This window comes from Rhincodon typus, chromosome 8, assembly GCF_021869965.1.
Source record: "Rhincodon typus isolate 14 chromosome 8, sRhiTyp1.1, whole genome shotgun sequence".
In the NCBI taxonomy this organism is placed as follows: domain Eukaryota; kingdom Metazoa; phylum Chordata; class Chondrichthyes; order Orectolobiformes; family Rhincodontidae; genus Rhincodon; species Rhincodon typus.
In genome coordinates, this window is record NC_063339.1 from 11,291,325 (window position 1) to 11,309,297 (window position 17,973).

The 17,973-nt window shown below is 40.0% G+C and overlaps 1 protein-coding gene across 1 annotated transcript in view; it reads left to right on the plus strand.

Moving 5' to 3' along the window:
- Nucleotides 1-17,973, plus strand: part of snw1 (SNW domain containing 1) — a 25,845-nt gene continuing 7,872 nt past the window's right edge. Inside the window, exons 1-7 of the mRNA XM_020513542.2 lie at nucleotides 1-101; nucleotides 9,350-9,503; nucleotides 11,650-11,811; nucleotides 12,123-12,218; nucleotides 13,977-14,083; nucleotides 16,240-16,344; nucleotides 16,671-16,740. Coding sequence (XP_020369131.1) covers nucleotides 88-101; nucleotides 9,350-9,503; nucleotides 11,650-11,811; nucleotides 12,123-12,218; nucleotides 13,977-14,083; nucleotides 16,240-16,344; nucleotides 16,671-16,740 — 708 coding nt within the window. The 5' untranslated portion in view covers nucleotides 1-87. The remainder of the gene's footprint in view (nucleotides 102-9,349; nucleotides 9,504-11,649; nucleotides 11,812-12,122; nucleotides 12,219-13,976; nucleotides 14,084-16,239; nucleotides 16,345-16,670; nucleotides 16,741-17,973) is intronic.

Consider the following 17,973-nt stretch of genomic DNA (forward strand, 5'->3'; position numbering starts at 1 on the left):
ACGCGATGACATCAGACGCAAACGTTTCAAAAGTGTGCGACGTGACGTCAGACGCACGGTGGCGGTGACAGCAACTTTGTTGAGAAAATGGCGCTGACGAGGTTGGTGTTTCTCTATGTTTGTGTTTGGATCGTTTTAATTCCGTGGATATTCGGCTCCCAGATCCCATGAAACGTTTTCCTCCTCATCTTGTTATAAACCGCGATTGCAGATGGATCTGTGTTTCCAGAATTTCCCTGGCGATCAATGAAGCCCTTTTCGTAATTCCCGACTAGGCCCAGCAAAGCCTTGCTTTTACCTTTTGCCCATTCCTAGTTTGAAGAAGTAAGCAGCATTGGGGGGAGAGTAGTTGAAAATATCATGTTTGGAGTTACTTTTGTTCGTCGTTGTATGATAGGACAGCCTCAAAATTTAAAGGGACTGTGAAAGCGTGTTAATCAATGACTGGATTGATGAATGTTGGGGATTGGCTTGCTGTGGATATCTTTTTAGCATTTTAAGTGCTATATTTCTACTAAAGGTTTTTGTTGTATTGTAATTCAGTCGCTTTAATACTTGCTTAGCAATTCTACACGTATGCATTATTTGTTTTCATACAAGTGTTTTACTGGCTTATCCTTTATGTTTTGTTCTTAAATGAACCAATTATGAGATGTGTGATGTCTATAGTGTTACCACATAGTTGCTGCCATGGTAACCGTCACCCAAACCAAAAAGTTCAATTTTGGAGATAATAAAAAATGAAATGCCAATAAAAGGTTATAAGGGGATATAGGGGAGTGAGATGAATTCAGTAGCTTTCATAGAGCTGGCAAATGCGTGATAGACTCACATTTAGTTTGAGTAAATGTGGTTCAAATACACAATCAACAGCAAACATAGTGTGTTTGAATTTCAACTTAAGTTTGAGGGTGAGAAATTTGAGTCCCACATCAGTGTTATGATGTAATTACGTAGGCATTAGGACAGTTTTGGCCCGAATGGATTGGCCAAAAAGGCAAATAGGTAGGACAGTTGATGAGCAGTGGCAGACGTTGAAGGAGATGTTCAATTTCTCCAAACTAAAATATAATCCAGTGAGGAAGAAATAATGTAAGGGGTGGGAGGGGGGAGGTGAGAAGCATCTATGGGTAAGCAAGGATGTTAAAGAAGCCATAAAGGCAAAAACTAAGGCTTACAGTATTGCAATGGTAAGTGTCTAGTTAGAGTATGGGGAAGAGCATCAAAGGGTTAGTAAAAAAGTAATAAAAAGAGCAAAAGTCAAATTATGAAAGAAAACTAGCACAAAATATAAAAAGTGGACAGCAAGGCCATTTAAAAGTATATAAAAACAAAAGTGAGTCGTTAAAGTGAATGTTGGTCACTTAGAGGTTGAGATTGGGGAGTTTATAATGGGGTAACACAAAAATGGCAGCGGCACTAAATCAATATTTTACCTCAGTTTCACTGTAGAGGATACTGAAACCACCCTAATAGTAACAAATGAACAGATTATAGAAAAGGAGAAACTCAAAACATTCCTGTTCACTAGAGAAAGAGTACTGAGCAAACTATTGGGATTTAAGGCAAACAAGTCCATAGGGCCCAATAGCCTATATCATAGGATCTTGGAGGGAGTGGTAGCAGCGATAGTGGATGCATTGGTTATAATATTCCAAAATTCCATGGATTCTGGAAAGTTCCACTGGATTGAAAAGTTCTAATGTAATACCCTTTAGCAAAAAAGCGAGACAGAAAGTAGAGAATTATTGATCAGTTAGTTTATTTCTGTCGTAAAGTTGTTGGAATCCAATATTAATGAAGTAGTAACAGGACATTTGGAAAGTCAAAACCCAATCCATCTGAATCTGAATGGTTATATGAAAGGCAAATCGTATTTAACTAATTTGCCAGAGTTCTTCGAAGATGTAACCAGCAAAGTGGATAATGGGAGTCCCGTAGATGTAATTCTGAATTTCCAGACGGCAATGGATACGGTGACACAGTGGCTCAGTGGTTAGCACTACTCCTTCATGCCCCAGGAACCCAGTTTCGATTCTACCCTCCAGTGACTGTCTGTGTGGAATTTGCACATTCAGATGGCATGTTGGCTCAGTGGTCAGTACTGCTCCCTTGGAGCGCCAGGGACCCAGGTTCAATTCCAGCCTCTGGAAACTGTCTGTGTGGAGTTTGCATGTTCTTCCCATTTCTGTGTGGGTTTTCTTCGGGTGCTCCGGTTTCTTCCCAAGAATGTGCAGGTTAGGTGGATTGGCCAGGCTAAATTGCCCTGTTGTTTCCAGGAATGTGCAGGCAAGATGAGTTGGCCATGGGAAATGCAGGGCGTACAGGTAGGGGGTTGGATCTGGGTGGGATGCTTTTCAGAGGGTCGGTGTGCACTCAATGGGCTGAAAGGCCTGCATCCATGCTGTAGTGACTCTGATTCATTATTGCACAAGGTAAGATCACAGAGTTAGGGGTAATATATTAGGACTGGGGCTAACAAAGAGAAAGCAGAGAGATGGTATAACCGGGTCTTTTTCTGGTTGGCAGGCTGTAACTTGTAGGGTGCCACAGGGTTTAGTCCTTGAGCCCCAACTATTTAGAAACTATTTTAATGACTTGGATGCAGGGATAGAATGTATCACAGCCAAATTTGCAGATGTCACTAAAATGGGTGGGGCAGTATGTTACAATGGAAAAAAAATAAGAAATTTACAAATAGATATGGATTGGCAAGGTGAAAGGGCCAATATTTGCCAGATAGAGTTTAAAATGGATAAATATGAGGTTTTCTATTTTGGATGCAGGAAGAAAAAGGCAATTTATTATCTAAACTGAGAGAAAATTAAAAATGCACCAGTGCAGCGGGATCACTAATGTCCTTTAGGGAAGGAAACTGCTGTGGGTCTGGAGTCATATGTAGGCCAGACCAGGTAAGGATGGCAATGTGGTTGACTCTTAGCAGCGTCTGGGCAATTAGGGATGGGCAATAAATGCTGCCTAGCCAGTGATGCCCTCATCCCATGAATGAATTTTTAAACATCTGGTTGTCGTTGTGCATGAATCGCAGAAAACTAATAGACAGGTTCAGCAGGTAATGAGGGAGACAAATGGAATTTTGGCATATATTACTAAATGAATAAAGTTTTAAAGTAGTGAAGTGTGATTGCAACTGTACAAGGCATTCGTGAATCTGCATCCAGAGTACTGTGTACAGTTTTATTCCTCTTGAGAAAAGATGTATTTGCATGGAGCCAGATCAAAGAAGGTTCACTAGATTAATTCCATAGATGAAAATGTTTGTGTATGATGAGAGATTGAGCAGTTTAGGCCTAAACTCGCTAGATTTTAGTGATCTAATCGAGGTATATAAGATGCTAACGGGGATTGACAAAGTAGATGTGGAGCAGATGTCTCCTCCTGTAGGCAAACCTGGAACCATAGGCCGTAGTCTTAAATTAAGGGGTGGCAGATTTAAAACAGATGAGGGGCAGTTATTTCTCTCAAAGGATCAAAATCTTTGACTTGATTTTAATATTGTCGCATGCACTGAGGTACAGTGAGGAATATTGTTTTACGTGCTATCCAGACAAATCATACCATCCATAAGTACAACAGGGGAATCAAACGGAATGCAAAATAGTGTTACAGCCACAGAGAAGGTGCAGAGAAAGAGCAACTTTAGTATATGAGAAGTCGCTTCAAAAGCCTGGGTACAGTGGGGAAGAAGCTGTTCTTGAATCTTTTGGTACGTGTTTTCAAACTTTTGTATCTTCTGCCTGACTGAAGAAGATGGAAAAGAGTATAACTGGGGTGGATGGATCTTTGATTATGTTGGCTGCTTTCCCAACGCAGCAGGGAGTATAGATGGAGTCAATTGAAGAAAGGCTGGTTTGCGGGATAGACTGGGCTACGTTCATATCTGTCTAATTTCTTCCGCACTTGGGCAGAGCAGTTGCCATGCCAAGCTGTGATGCATCCAAATAGGATGCTTTCTATGGTACATCTATAGAAATTGGTAAGAGTCATTGTGAATATGCTGAATTCCCTTAGCCTTCAGAGGAATTAGAGACATTGGTGTGCTTTCTTAACCATATTGTCGACATGGTGGACCAGGCCGGATTATTGGTGACCTTTACTCCTGGGAGTCTGTGGTGGATGCTGGGACACTGAATAAATTTGAGAAGATAGATAGATGTACACAAGTTAAAAGTGTATTGGGAGGTAAAGAAAAGTGCAGTTGAGGCCCGATTAGATCGTCATGATTGTGATAAATGGCAGAGCAGACTCGGGATTGAATTGCCTACTCCTTGCTTTTATGTTGATTTATTTTTAGTTTCCTTTTTGGAATGTTATTTTGTTCCCTATCTCAACTAGAAGTGAAAATAAATGTCCATTGCAGTATCAACTGCATCTATGTTTAAAGCAGATTTAACCTTAGGTTGTTGACTTGCTTGTCAAGCTGGCTTGTTTTCATTCAGACGTTTCGTCACCATGCTAGGTGACATCAGTGCAGCCTCCGATGAAGCGATGTTATTCTACTCCACTTGGAATTTATACTGTCAGGTCGGTTATGGTGAATAGTATCATTTCTGGTTTTGATCTGTATGGATTTGTATTTGGGGTACAATTCTGTATGTCTGTTGATTGCATTACGGGTGGAGAACCATGCCTGTAGGAATTCCCGTGCATGTTAATGTTTGACTTGGGCTACTATGTCCCAGTTAAACTGATGTCCTTCATTATCTGAGTGTACCGATATTGAGGAGAGTTTATCGTGACGTTTTGTTGCTAGCTGATGTTCATGTATTCTGATGGTGAGTTTCCTTCCTGACTGTCCAATGTAATGTTTGTGGTAGTCGTTACATGGTATTTTGTAAACCACATTGGTTCTGCATATTGTGGGAATGAAGTTTTTAATCCTTGAGTGTTTGTCGTAGAGTGGCTGTGGGCTTATGGGCTACCATGATTCCTAGTGGTCTTAGGAGTCTTGTTGTCAGTTCTGATATGTTCTTGATGTAGGGCAGTGTGACCAGTGTGTTAAAGTGTACTGTGTCCTCCTGTTGTTGACTGTTTAGTAGGCATCTGCAGATGAAGTTGCAGGGATATCTGTTCATAGTGAGGATTTTGTATAGGTGCTTTTCCTCTTTCCTGTGTAGTTCCGGAGTTTTTTTTGTCGTCACAACTTTATTCACATCAATCGACATCCCATTAGCCAAAGAAACAGCGGCCACATTACGAGAGGAAGCAGCAACGCAGACCAGCAGCTCCATCAACAATGGCAACATACTTAAACTACTAGACCTGTGCCTCACCACACACTTCCTCTTTAATGGTCAAGTATACAAACTGATCAACGGGGTCACCAATTTCAGTTTTCATTGCAGAAGCAGTCATGCAAAGACTTGAACACATCACCCTTCTTTCCCCCACCTCTCCCCGCCCCCCACCCCCCCCCCAATTCAACGTAAACTGTGGTACATAGACGACACATTTGTCATTATTGAATGCAACAAATTAGAAGAGATGCACCACCTCATTAACAGTAAATTCACAAGGGAAGAAGAAAACAACTATCAACTTCTTGATGTTAAAGTTGAGCGTATGACCAACGGGGAGTTCCAAACCTCAGTATACAGAAAAGCAGCCCACACTGATCAAATCCTCAACTTCCACAGCAACCATCCCAACGTCCACAAACAAAGCTACATTAGGACACTAGTTAAATGGGCCAGGACACACTGCAAAACTCCGGAACTACACAGAAAGGAGGAAGAGCGCCTCTATAAAATCCTCACTGTAAACAGATATCCCTGCAACTTGATCTGCAGATGCCTACTAAACAGTCAATAACAGGAGTACACAGCACACCCTAACACGCTGGCCACACTGCCCCACATCAGGGACATATCAGAACTAACAACAAGACTCCTAAGACCACTAGGAATCATGGTGGCCCACAAGCCCACAGCCACTCTCCGACAAACACTCACAAGGATTAAAGACCTCATCCCACAACATGCAGAACCAATGTGGTTTACAAAATACCATGCAACGACTGCCACAAACATTACATTGGACAGACAGGAAGGAAACTCGCCATCAGAATACATGAACATCAGCTAGCAACAAAACGTCACGATGAACTCTCCTCAATATCGGTACACTCAGACAATGAAGGACATCAGTTTAACTGGGACATAGTAGCCCAAGTCAAACATAGACACACACGGGAATTCCTACAGGCATGGTTCTCCACCTGTAATGCAATTAACAAACATACAGAATTGGACCCCAAATACAAACCATACAGATCAAAACCAGAAATGACACTATTCACCATAACCGACCAGACAGTGTAAATTCCAAGCCAAGTAGAATAACATCACTTCATCGGAGGCTGCACTGATGTCACCTAGCATGACGACGAAACATCTGAAAGAAAACAAGCCAGCTCAGCGAGCAAGTCAACAACCTCACCCACAACTTGAGCTACAGATCTTTGCCAAAACTTTAGATTTAACCTTATTCATATTATATTTCTAAAAACTGCCATTATTTGTGTTAGTAATGTGAGCTTGCAGAGAGTGAATGCATTTGAAAAAGACAAGATTGCCAAAGAAACAATATGGACAATATCGATCAGCTCTGATTAAACCTTCAGTTTGCTTATTTCACTTACGACAGTTTGTTTGATAAACTATGTTTGGTTCACAAAGCCAACAAAATGTTTCTCAAGAACATTGTTCATCTGAAAACCCAAATTATTTTCTTACAGTGAAAAGTATTCTTAGTGAATTCATCAGAGAATTCCCAGTTTCAAAAAAAACATTTTTGTTGAAGATTTGATAAGTTATGGCGCTGCATAGTTTGTACCAGATCGTCTTCAGTACAGGGATTGAAAGGGTGAAATTTGTTTTGGGAGTGACCCTCCAAAATTTTTTGGCTGACCTATCAGTTTACCAAACAAAACTTACTATTTTTCCAAGCTTTACAAAGTTTTCTGCCAGGCTTGTGCCCCAGACCTGCTTGTCATATATTATGGAGTGCATCTCCTTTAGGAAAATGGATTTTGCATAACTGCATCTCTTTTTCTTAAGTTCATTCAGGGCCTATCAGTACTGCTGGCAAGACTATCATTTCATGCCCATTATTATCCTTGAGAAGATGGTGAATCACCTTCTTGACTGACAGCAATCCATGTGGCATGGGGACATTGACACTACTATAGGATAGTAATCCAAAGGTTTCGACTCCGCGACTATGAAGCAAACAGTGATTCTAGTTCCATGTCAGTAAAATTTGTGGCTCAGAGTAGAATCTGTGAGCAATGGTAACGTTTCCTCTGAGCAGTGCAGCCATGCAGCAATGTGAAGTTCTGCACATGTTGATTGGCCTGCTGATGCATGACTTCTGCTTCCAGAAGCTGCTGTTACACACGAACCTCAGAGGCACATGAGGCAGTAAGAAAAATTGGAGGGAAAGTTGAATGGAGATGTCCCATGTAGCTGTTGCCTTTGTCCTTCTAAATGGTAGAGATCACAGGTTTGGAAGATAGTAGTGAAGGTGCTTTAGTGACTTGCTGCTGTGTATCTTACAGATGGTGTTCACAGCTGCCCCTCTGCATCATTGGTGGAGATGGTGAATGTTTAAAGTGTCAGATGGGTGCCAATCAAGTAGGTACCTTAGTCATGGATAGTGTTGAGCTTCCTGAGTGTTGTTAAATCTGCAATTATCCAGGCAAGTGGAGGGTAATCTTTCACACTCTCTTGACTTGCATAAATGGTGGACAAGTTTTGGAGAGTGAGGAGGAAGATTACTTGCTGCAGAATTCCTTGCCTCTGACGTGCCCTTTGTATAGTGGGCATTGTGGAATGATATTGCCACTGAATGCTAAGGGAAGATCTGTTGTTGTTGGCAACTTGCGTTACACAAATGTCATCTACCACTTACTCGCCCAAGCATAATTGTGATCAGGTCTTGCTGCGTGCAGGTACAGACCAATTTTCTATCTGAGTTATGAAATGAGTACTCTGTAATCATCAATGAACTGCTCCACTTTTGATGTTACAATGAAGGGAAGGTGTAGTTGAAGATGGATGGGCTTGGGATACCACCCGGATGAACTGTAGTAATGAAGAACTGCAGCTGAGATGATTGACTGTCTACAATGGCAAGCATCTTCCAGTTTTGCTTTGATTGCTTGATGCCATACTTGGTGAAATGCTGTCTTAACATAGAGGACAGTCAGTCTCACATCATCTTTGGAGTTAGTTCTTTTATTGATTTTTGGACCAAGGTGATAATGAGATCTGGAGCCATGCAGATTTGGTTGAACCCAAATCAGTTATTAATTACAATAATCCTGCTATTAATAATCCATAGAGTTCATGGATGCCCAGTTTTGAACTGTTGGTTCTCTTCTGAATCTACATCATTTAGTATGGTGGTAGTGCCATACAACACACTGAATGTTTTCCACCATCCACAAGGCTATTTAATGATCATTTCTACCAACACTATTGTGCTTGGATTCATCTTTGAAAGGGAAATTGTAGCTGAAGTAAAGTGGATTTTTCCCTTTTTTTGTTCTGCCACCAGCCTTGTCTAGCACCTGTGTCCTTCAGGATTCTAAGCTCACTTAATGGTGCTACTACTAAATCATTGTTGATGATGAGCGTTGAAGCCCTACACCATAGAACATTGTGTGCTTACCACTCTCATGTTCTTCCAAGTTGTGTGTGGCGTGGAGCAGCACTGATTTATGAATTGAAGTAGTACCTGAATCAGCGGAAAGTTTTATTGCTGATGGAATCTCTTGAGATCTGGAGTCAGTGTGCAGGACTCCTCGGGCTACTCCCTTCCCACTGTATGTCATTGAGCTTTTCAACTCTGTGCCATCAGCAGGACAGTCCAAAGATGTATGGTGATCGAATCTGTAACATTGGCTGCAGGGTATGACTTGGTGAGTATATCTCTCTCAAGTTGGTACTTGACTGGGGTTGCCATGGCTGGATCTAGTGCCTAGGTGGATGCCAAGTGGTTCATCTGATTTAATTTAATTTTTCTGTAATGATTAATGCCATTGAACAGTTTGGCCACGTCAGAGGACATGTAAAAGACAAGCATGTTTTGTAGATCTGGAGTCGGACGTAGGCCAGACAAGGTAAGGACAGTAGACAAATCGCGCTTCCATATTATTTGTCTAGGCCCCTAGATTACAAGCGCAGAAATGTTACCACTGATGATATTCTTCTGTATGGCTAATGATACCTTTGTACCAATAGTGCTGGCAGTTTTGTGAATGTACTATTGTACTTTTACCTTGATTTGAAAAGTGAAAATAATGGGTTTTTTCTTTACTTTCAAGTTTTTTGCCTGCACCAACCCAGCTGTCCCAGGATCAGCTGGAAGCTGAGGAAAAAGCTCGCTCCCAACGAGTCAGACAAACAGCATTAGTGGCATCGAGGAGAGAGCCTCCCCCATATGGACACAGAAAGGGATGGGTTCCTCGCTCATTGGAGGTAACATCTGCAATGTCTTGGCTTGAGCAAATCTTGCAATTTATTCAGTATCACAAGAGTCATAATTTGACTGAATATTTAGTCACAACACTAATTAATGGCAACAAGATAACTCTTGATGCTTGTTTGTACCTTTAGCACTGCCAAATACCATAGTACACAGAACATAAAACCGTACAGCATAACAGAGGCAGAATATTTTCTAGTGAACTGCAGGTGTTCAATTTTATTCACAAATGCTGAAGATTATCACAGGCTGGGGGCTACAAAATCGATCTTAGGACATTTTTATTTCTTTCAAATGTTTAATTGCTTTTTTGAACACATTGGCCGTTCCTATATTGAGGTGAGCAGATAATGCACAATTGTGTGACAGCACATAATAAGATAAAATACTAGAAATACATTGTAAGTTTTTCAGTGTTCAAATAAGAAAGATATTTCTGATGTTGACTTTATCAGAACAGATGTTAACAGATTTTAGGTTTCTAGCATTTTTTAGAAGTTTTCTATACTTGCAGTTTTTTTTTTAATCCTTGCCCCAGCATGTCTTATTTATAATTAGATTGCATTAAAGTACAAAATAAGAATTCATAATTTAATATGGAAATTCTTTATGTAATATCAACCTTATGGACCTGAATCTTCCTTCATTATATCATTGCTGTAGTAGGTTTTGGTGAAATGCTGTCCCTTTCACTACATTTCTATTGGCTAAAACCTGAACCTTAAAAAAAAACATTTTTGATTCTGTTCCGAAATAAAAACTGCGAAGTACTGGAGAAACTCAGCAAGTGTAGTAGCATCAGTGAATAGAGAAACAAGAATTTAACCTTCTGAGTCCAATATAACTAATTCAGAAACTGGGTTTTTGGGTGCAAAAAGTCTTTCTTCACAGATAATGCCAGACTTGCTGAGTTTCTCCAAAAATATTCTGGAGGTCTGAAACAAAAACATTGTTTTTGTTTCGGAACTCCAGAATCCGCAGTACTTTGCTTTTATTTGACTGTTGTTCAACTTGATTGGCTTTTGTCAATGTGTATTATAATTGAAGGTTTCCATGCAATGTACTGTCACCTCATCTTCAGCTGCACTGCACTGCTACTCCTTGAGTTTGAGAGACGAAACTTGAAGCTCTTCAGGTCAGATTGTGTGCTCAATGTTGAGAAGAATAAACACTATCTCAAACTGTGGGTGCAACCCTGGGGAAATCACTGCTTGATGTGTGACTGACGAAACCATAGTGCTCCAGTTTATAGTTGAAGGCCCTGTACATTTGGCAACATAACCCGATACCTCCAGTTTATGTTGTTCCAAATGCAGCAGATCCTTGGGAGCTCCTGATTTCCATCTCTCATTACTCCCTCTCTTTTTTTTGAAACTCGGTAAACAGGTTGAGAACATTTTTTATGTTTATTACAATTCCCCATCAGAGGGTTCTTGTAATGCAGTAGTAGCATTCCCGCCTATGAGCAAGGAGGCCCGGGTTCAAGTCCCACCTGCTCCAGATGTGTGTAATGACATCTCTGGATTGGTTGATTAGATAATATCCAAAGCTTTATCAGAAGAAGGGGGTCAGCTGTTCCTGTACTCAAATCAGGTTAGCCTTTTATATTTCTGTAAACATTTGCACATGAAATTAATTGTTTAACGGGAAGTGTACCAATAATTATAAGGGCCCTTGAACATCTTGTGCAGAGAAATATGTTTCCATTTTCCAAATAGACCTGCCAAGAAAGCTATTGGAGGGTGGTGGAAACACTCAGTACAATTACATTGGAGTGCATTGTTTGGAAATTGCATTGTTTGGAAACTGCATTGGGGTCACTGCGAGAAAGAAAACTACTTGGAAATCATTAGCTGTTTGTTACCTTGAAGAATTTGAGAACTTTGGCCAAATGTACAATTGTGAGAATCAGTGATTAATACTTGGGAGCTAGTGCTAGTTAAATTATTAGGCAAAATGTCTGTGTGGTTACATTTCTTTTAAAAAGTGTTTTTCTTTTCCAAAATAAATACAATAAAGTTGAGTATGTTACAGAAAACTTAAATGGTTGTTGTGAATTTGCCTCTGCACCATCCTGGATGTCACTTGGGTTCCCCAGTGTTTGATGATTAAGATTTGGTGTTTGTTTTCTTTTTCCAGGATTTTGGCGATGGTGGTGCATTCCCAGAGGTCCACATGGCACAATTCCCATTGGAAATGGGTCGCAAGAAAAAGGCATCCAATGCACTGGCTATTCAAGTGGATGCGGAAGGAAAGATCAAATTTGATGCCATTGCTAGACAAGGACAGTCAAAAGACAAGGTACCACAACATGTATCGTGCTGTGAGCCCAATACTTATCCACTGACCTGTTAAATTGCCCCAACTTCCATTTCCAGCAGCAGAATGTTGCTTGAAGTACCATCCGGGCAGTTAGTGTTAATGTGAATTAAATGCTCCAACATTCAGTTTTTTACGCTGTTCCAAGCAACATTTCTTTAAATTATACAACAGCCGTGAAGCAGTGGGTAATGGGTTCCACCTTTCATTAGAATATTTGCTGTATGGTTCTGAGATAAACTCAAATAGCTTTCAGTGATATTTCAAAAACAACTTAGTTCTTCTCTTTCCAGGTGATCTACAGCAAGTTTACAGATTTGATTCCAAAAGAAATCATCAATGAAGATGATCCTGAGTTGCAGAGACCTGACGAAGAAAGTATAAAGGAGGTATGTATATTTATTACTGTGTTGGTATGTGTATTGGCATGAGATGATTACTGTCAGGAATAAATATGAAATGATAGGAACCTGATGGAAAGATGATGGAAGGTTTGTCACAATGATGGGGTAGAGGAAGATTTTAAAGAGTTATGTAGACATGAAGTCAGGAAGTGGAATCTATATGAGTCTGCCTATGTCTGCCAATAGTTAAGAATGAAAGAAGGGATTAAGTTTCATAAAGTGATTTATTGCCCGTTGATAACATTGGAATGATCTAGGATAGAATAGGTACAATGCAGAGACAAATCCTGTCCTTGTTCCACATATTGCAATTTGTGAAGTGAACCTTGTCCACCCCACCCCTTTATGAAAGAGCTTATATTAAGCTGTAATATCCTGTTCACCTGCATTAAATCACTGGATTAAAAAAATATCAAAGACTTTGGGATATTTCAAAGCTTATGATCTAATTTTTCATATTAACATGAAATGGAAATTCTGCACATACACATAGTACAGTGGTTGAGTCTGGGCTAATTGACCCAGTGAGATACAAAGAATATATGGGAGTTAAAGTTTACAGTTAACTCTCTTTTTGTTTTAATTTCTGATCATTCTGATGGCTCAGTTGCTAAACATATAGACACTATGCTGCTGAATCAGCTAGTCCCTCAAAATGTTGAGGTTGGTTGGTTCGCCGAGCTGGTTTATTGTTCCGCAGATGTTTAGTTACCTTGCTGGGTAACATCATCAGTGTCGCCTCCGATGAAGCTTCGGTGTGTTTTCCTGCCTGGTTTTTAAACTCTGGAGTCCATTCAGCTGGATTGCCTCACTTCCGATTTTCCTTCGTAATGGAGTGTATATGGGGTCGAGTTCTATGTGTTTATTAATGGCTTGCTTCGTGGAGTGTTAGGCTTCTATATATACTCCACTATGAAGGAAAACTGGAAGTGAGGCAATCCAGCTCAACGGACTCCAGAGTTTAAAAACCAGGCAGGAAAACACACCAATGCTTCATCAGAGGCTGCACTGATGATGTTACCCAGCATGGTAACGAAACATCTGTGGATCAACAAACCATCTTGGTGAGACAACCAACCTCAACACCCACAACCCAAGCTACAAATCCACTCCAAAACCTTAAAAGTCCCTCAAAATCTAAGATGCGCACCCCCACCCCATCCCACAATCAATGCTAGGTTAGTTAAGTTCATTTGGCATAGTATCAGGCTGTTGCAATTGCCTATATTGCTGATATATCGAGAAGAAAAAGCACTGTTTTGCCACTCCTGATTGTATCCTACTGATATTAATAGTTAAGATCTTCACATGAATGACCGCTAGAATGAGATCTCCCAATAATTGTGGTGGTGAAATTGGAGAGTACAGAGATGTTTAATGTCAGGGTGAATACTTCTCGGCACTACTGATAATTGTGTCCTAGCGTAGATAGCGCCTGGGCTGTCTGTTTGAAACAAAACTGCCAAATCTGTGTAGTTGGAAAAAAGATTTGTTAGTTATGAATAAGATTACACATTGAAAATGGGTGGTATCATATGTGCTGTGACATGTTTCTAGCACCTAAGTTTTAAGATTAAAAAATAGATTGACAGCTGACTCTGCTATGTGTAAAATAACCAATTAATTAATGATAATGAAGATTGGAGGCAGAATTGTCTGCATTGTTTGGATTGTTGAACATTTGAAATCTGGAGGATCAGAAATGGATATTAATTTTCTGAATTGTCTTTATTTTCATTGCAGTTGACCGAAAAGACACGTTCAGCTCTTGAAAAACAGGTTTCACAGAAAGTTGCAGCAGCTATGCCTGTTCGGGCAGCTGAGAAACTCGCTCCTGCACAGTACATCAGGTGAGAAAAATTACTCAATTGGTATCTATGTTGGCTGTAGGGAGTGAGCACACTGACCAAGAAATTAGCGCATCTGTCTTCTGCAGCACTTGGATGCAATACTTGATTCCATAGTTGTAATGAGTGCAGGTTAGTCAGAAGGTGATTGATTGGAAGCTGAAGTGTTTTCCGCTCTAACAGGAAGGGGTGCATCCCACAGCCGATTCTTCCTGCAATGTCAGATTGGTGACTGCAACTACTGATGCTTCAAATACTGAACTGTTCTAGTGCACTATGCTTGCGTTGACTCAAAAACATTGACATAGCCAATACATTAGATCAGCTGTCCACGTTCTTCTGAGGTAGCAAGTGGATGATGATGAGAAAAGGGGCACCTTTCTCAGTCTGGTGTCATTGGCTGATCCTGGCTGATTTTTGCTTCAATTTCATCTTTGTTCCCTATGCCTTGACACTTGAGACCAAACAAAAAACTATCAGTCTCGATCTTGAAAATTGTAAGTGACTTGGTATCCTCAGTATTTTTTGGAGCAACAAGTTGCAGATTTTCATATCCATGTCCTGGCTTCAATTCTAAATAGTCAAGTCCTAATTTACAAATTAGGTAGCTTCGTTCTAAATGGCATCGGAGGGGGGAAGAAAATGGATCACAAAATAACTGAATTCTACATTAAGTTTGAAAGTGACATACACCAGTCTCAAACAATAATCTTAGCCAAAGCCAATTATGTAGGCTAAAAATAGCCTAAAAAGTATGGCAGTATATAAATAAAGGGGAATATTTAAGGAAACAATTCAAAATTTTAACAGATTTCATTCCATTTAAAAAAAACAAAACCTCAACAAGATAGATCTATCCTTGGCTAACTAAGGGAGTTAAGTATTGAGATAAAAAAAAAGGCTTATAATGTTTTGGAAACCAGCAAAGGGCAACCAAAAAGTTGATGATAAGGGTATAAATAGAATATGAGTAAACAAGGCAGAAATAGAAAACGGATCACAAGAGCTTGTGCAAAGGGAAAAAAAGAAAAGCTAAAATAAACAGTTGTTCCTTGGAGGCAGAGACAGAAGAAATTATCATCGCGATTGAAGAAGTAACAGAGATGTTGAACAAGTATTTTGTGTCCATCTTTAGAACAGACGACAAATTATATACCAGAAACAGAGTGACCTAGAGGCTAATTAGAGTAAGGAACTTGAGGTAATTAAAAGTTTTTAATGCAAAATATTGTGAATACTTGCAATTTTCCACCCCTGGAACGTTGTGAATAATCCATCATTGAATATATTTAAGGCTGAGATAGACAGATTGTTGGTTTCTCAGGGAGTCAAGGGCCACAGGTGTAAAAGTGGAGTTGAGACAATAGATCTGCCATGATCGTATTGAATAGGGATGCAAAACTGGGGGACCATATAGTCTACTTATCCTCCTGTCTCTTATGTTCTTTGGTCAAGCTTGAAGGAGGATAGGGAGTTTATGAAGTTATAGAGATTAGAAGAGGCCAGGTCAGTGAGCATAAGTATGCCGGCTGAAGCGGGTGTTGGTCAGAGTTAACGCCACAGGCAGCAAAATTTTGAATAAGCTTTAGTTAATGTAGGCTGGAAGATACTGGCTCGGAGAACATTAGAATAGCCAAATCCAAAGGTAACTGATATGAATGGGGATTTTGGCAGAGGATAAGATGAGGGCTGCTGGGTGAGGTTACAAAGTTGTAAATGAGTAAACTTGGTGCTTGGGACAGATTAATGGTTTGAGCTCCTCAAGGTTAAATATGACACCCAACTTGAGAGATCCAGTTGAAACTTGGAGTTACCAGTGTATTGTTTACTAGAGAATGGGGTGTGTGACAAAAAGTCAAATACAATGGCTTCAATTTCTTTAATATTTGGTTGAAGGATCTCTACTCATCTGTTGCTGGAATCAGATAAGCAATATGACCAATCGGTGACGGTGAGGCCTGGAGAAAAAGATAGTGGTAAAACAGAGCTGGGTATACACCTTACATTGTGCTTCTAATTGATCTCATGGGAGGGCAGCGTGCAAGTAAGAAGTATAAGAACAGCAAGAAGATCATTGCCAACATCAAGGGTAATGGAACAGGAGCAGGACGGTGTTTACTGTACACCTTTTTCATTTTTCTTTCTTTTGTTGTGCTCAGATACACTCCTTCCCAACAAGGTGTGGCTTTCAACTCGGGGGCTAAACAGAGAGTTATCAGGATGGTGGAAATGCAAAAGGACCCAATGGAACCACCTCGATTCAAGTAAGTAAATAGAGGAGACTTTTTGATGGTGCAGTTTTTTTGATTATTCACGATGGAATTGCTGTCACCTAACAGCAAATGTAAAACTCAGAATTATATGAACTCTATGCTGACTTCCAAGGGTCCCAGCATGACATTTCCATGTGATCAGGCATGACATTGGACAATTTGCTTCTTTGGCAGTTTCATAACCACTAATTATTATGCACTGCCTTTCACCGCTGAGACTGGCATCTGTATCGGAAACCTGCATGTATTTCTGATTCGTCTGCTGCTACTTGGCATGTTTGCTCTGACCAGTCCTGTTCTGTCATATTTGTATTTAGGATTAACAAGAAGATTCCTCGGGGTCCTCCATCACCACCTGCACCTGTCATGCACTCACCGAGCAGAAAGGTAAGGCGACAATTAACTAGTGCAAAATAATAGTGCTTGCCAGGATTTAATTGGGACTTTACTGCAGTTTAATAACACAACAGCAGAAATCTTCGGTCCAGCTGTACTATGATGTCTTTATCGAAACCTGATTGATCGGTAAATTTGGATGGCTCCACAGCTCTGAGAGTAATCAAATAAACCTCACATCAGAATAATGACATTGGTGCCATTCAAACTTGATTACTGCAGATGAATTAAAAGTTGCTGTGTAATCTTTTGCCAGAAAGGTGAAACTTGCCAGAAAGTCTAAGTCATGTGGAGCGATGGTTCAGAACAGTAATTATTGCTAACAGCCCAAAAAGCCTAGCAAATTTCAATGGTGAAACAAACTACTTATAGCAAAACAAATCACAACTTTTCTGTTAAAATATGTTTGATTTTCTTGGGCAATCTGCTGCTGGATTAAAAATATCATCACTGGGAGAATCCAACATGCATAAAAGATATGAATGTTGCTGTGCATTGTAAGAGGTATTGAGGATCAAATGCTCATAGTCATAGGAATGTTGTAGCCAGAAGGAGGACTGTTCAGCCATCGTGTTTGCATTGACTCTTCAAATGTATAGTTCACTTAGTAGCATTCATCATTCCTTTTCAGAACAGTCTAATCTCCTTTCAAATAATATGTTTGACCCTTTCTCCACGTGCTCAGTTAGTACATTCTAGATGCCAATCGCTCGCTACATTAAAAATGATTTTTGAATCCCCCAGACATTTGCCTGGCTGTGCATAATCCATTTTTTTAACTTATTTTTCTGTCAATCTGTCTTCTTCCAAATCGTGAAAATAGTGATCCCAGTGAATTCCACGTGTCCACTTGTTTTCTAAGGTGTAACAGCAACCTATTTTGATTATTACAGTTGGCTTGCATTCACGGGCATGGTAGCAGCAAGAGTTGCTGGATAACAATTGGTGGGCTAACAACTAAACTGGATCATTGTAAGACCCATCAAAAGACCAAAGACATGGGCTGGAATTTATTATTTTTAAAACACAAAGCTATCATTAGAACAGACTGTCAATAATAACCTTTAACAGGCAAGTAGATAAAAATAAAGTAACTAAAAGACATGGGCAAAGAGGATTAAATGGATCAAATGACCATCTGCAGTGCTGTAAACTCTGGCTCTTTGTCACCCTAACACCAAAATACTGAGTCTGCTCTTAAGCATGCGTCAGGCTGACATTCCT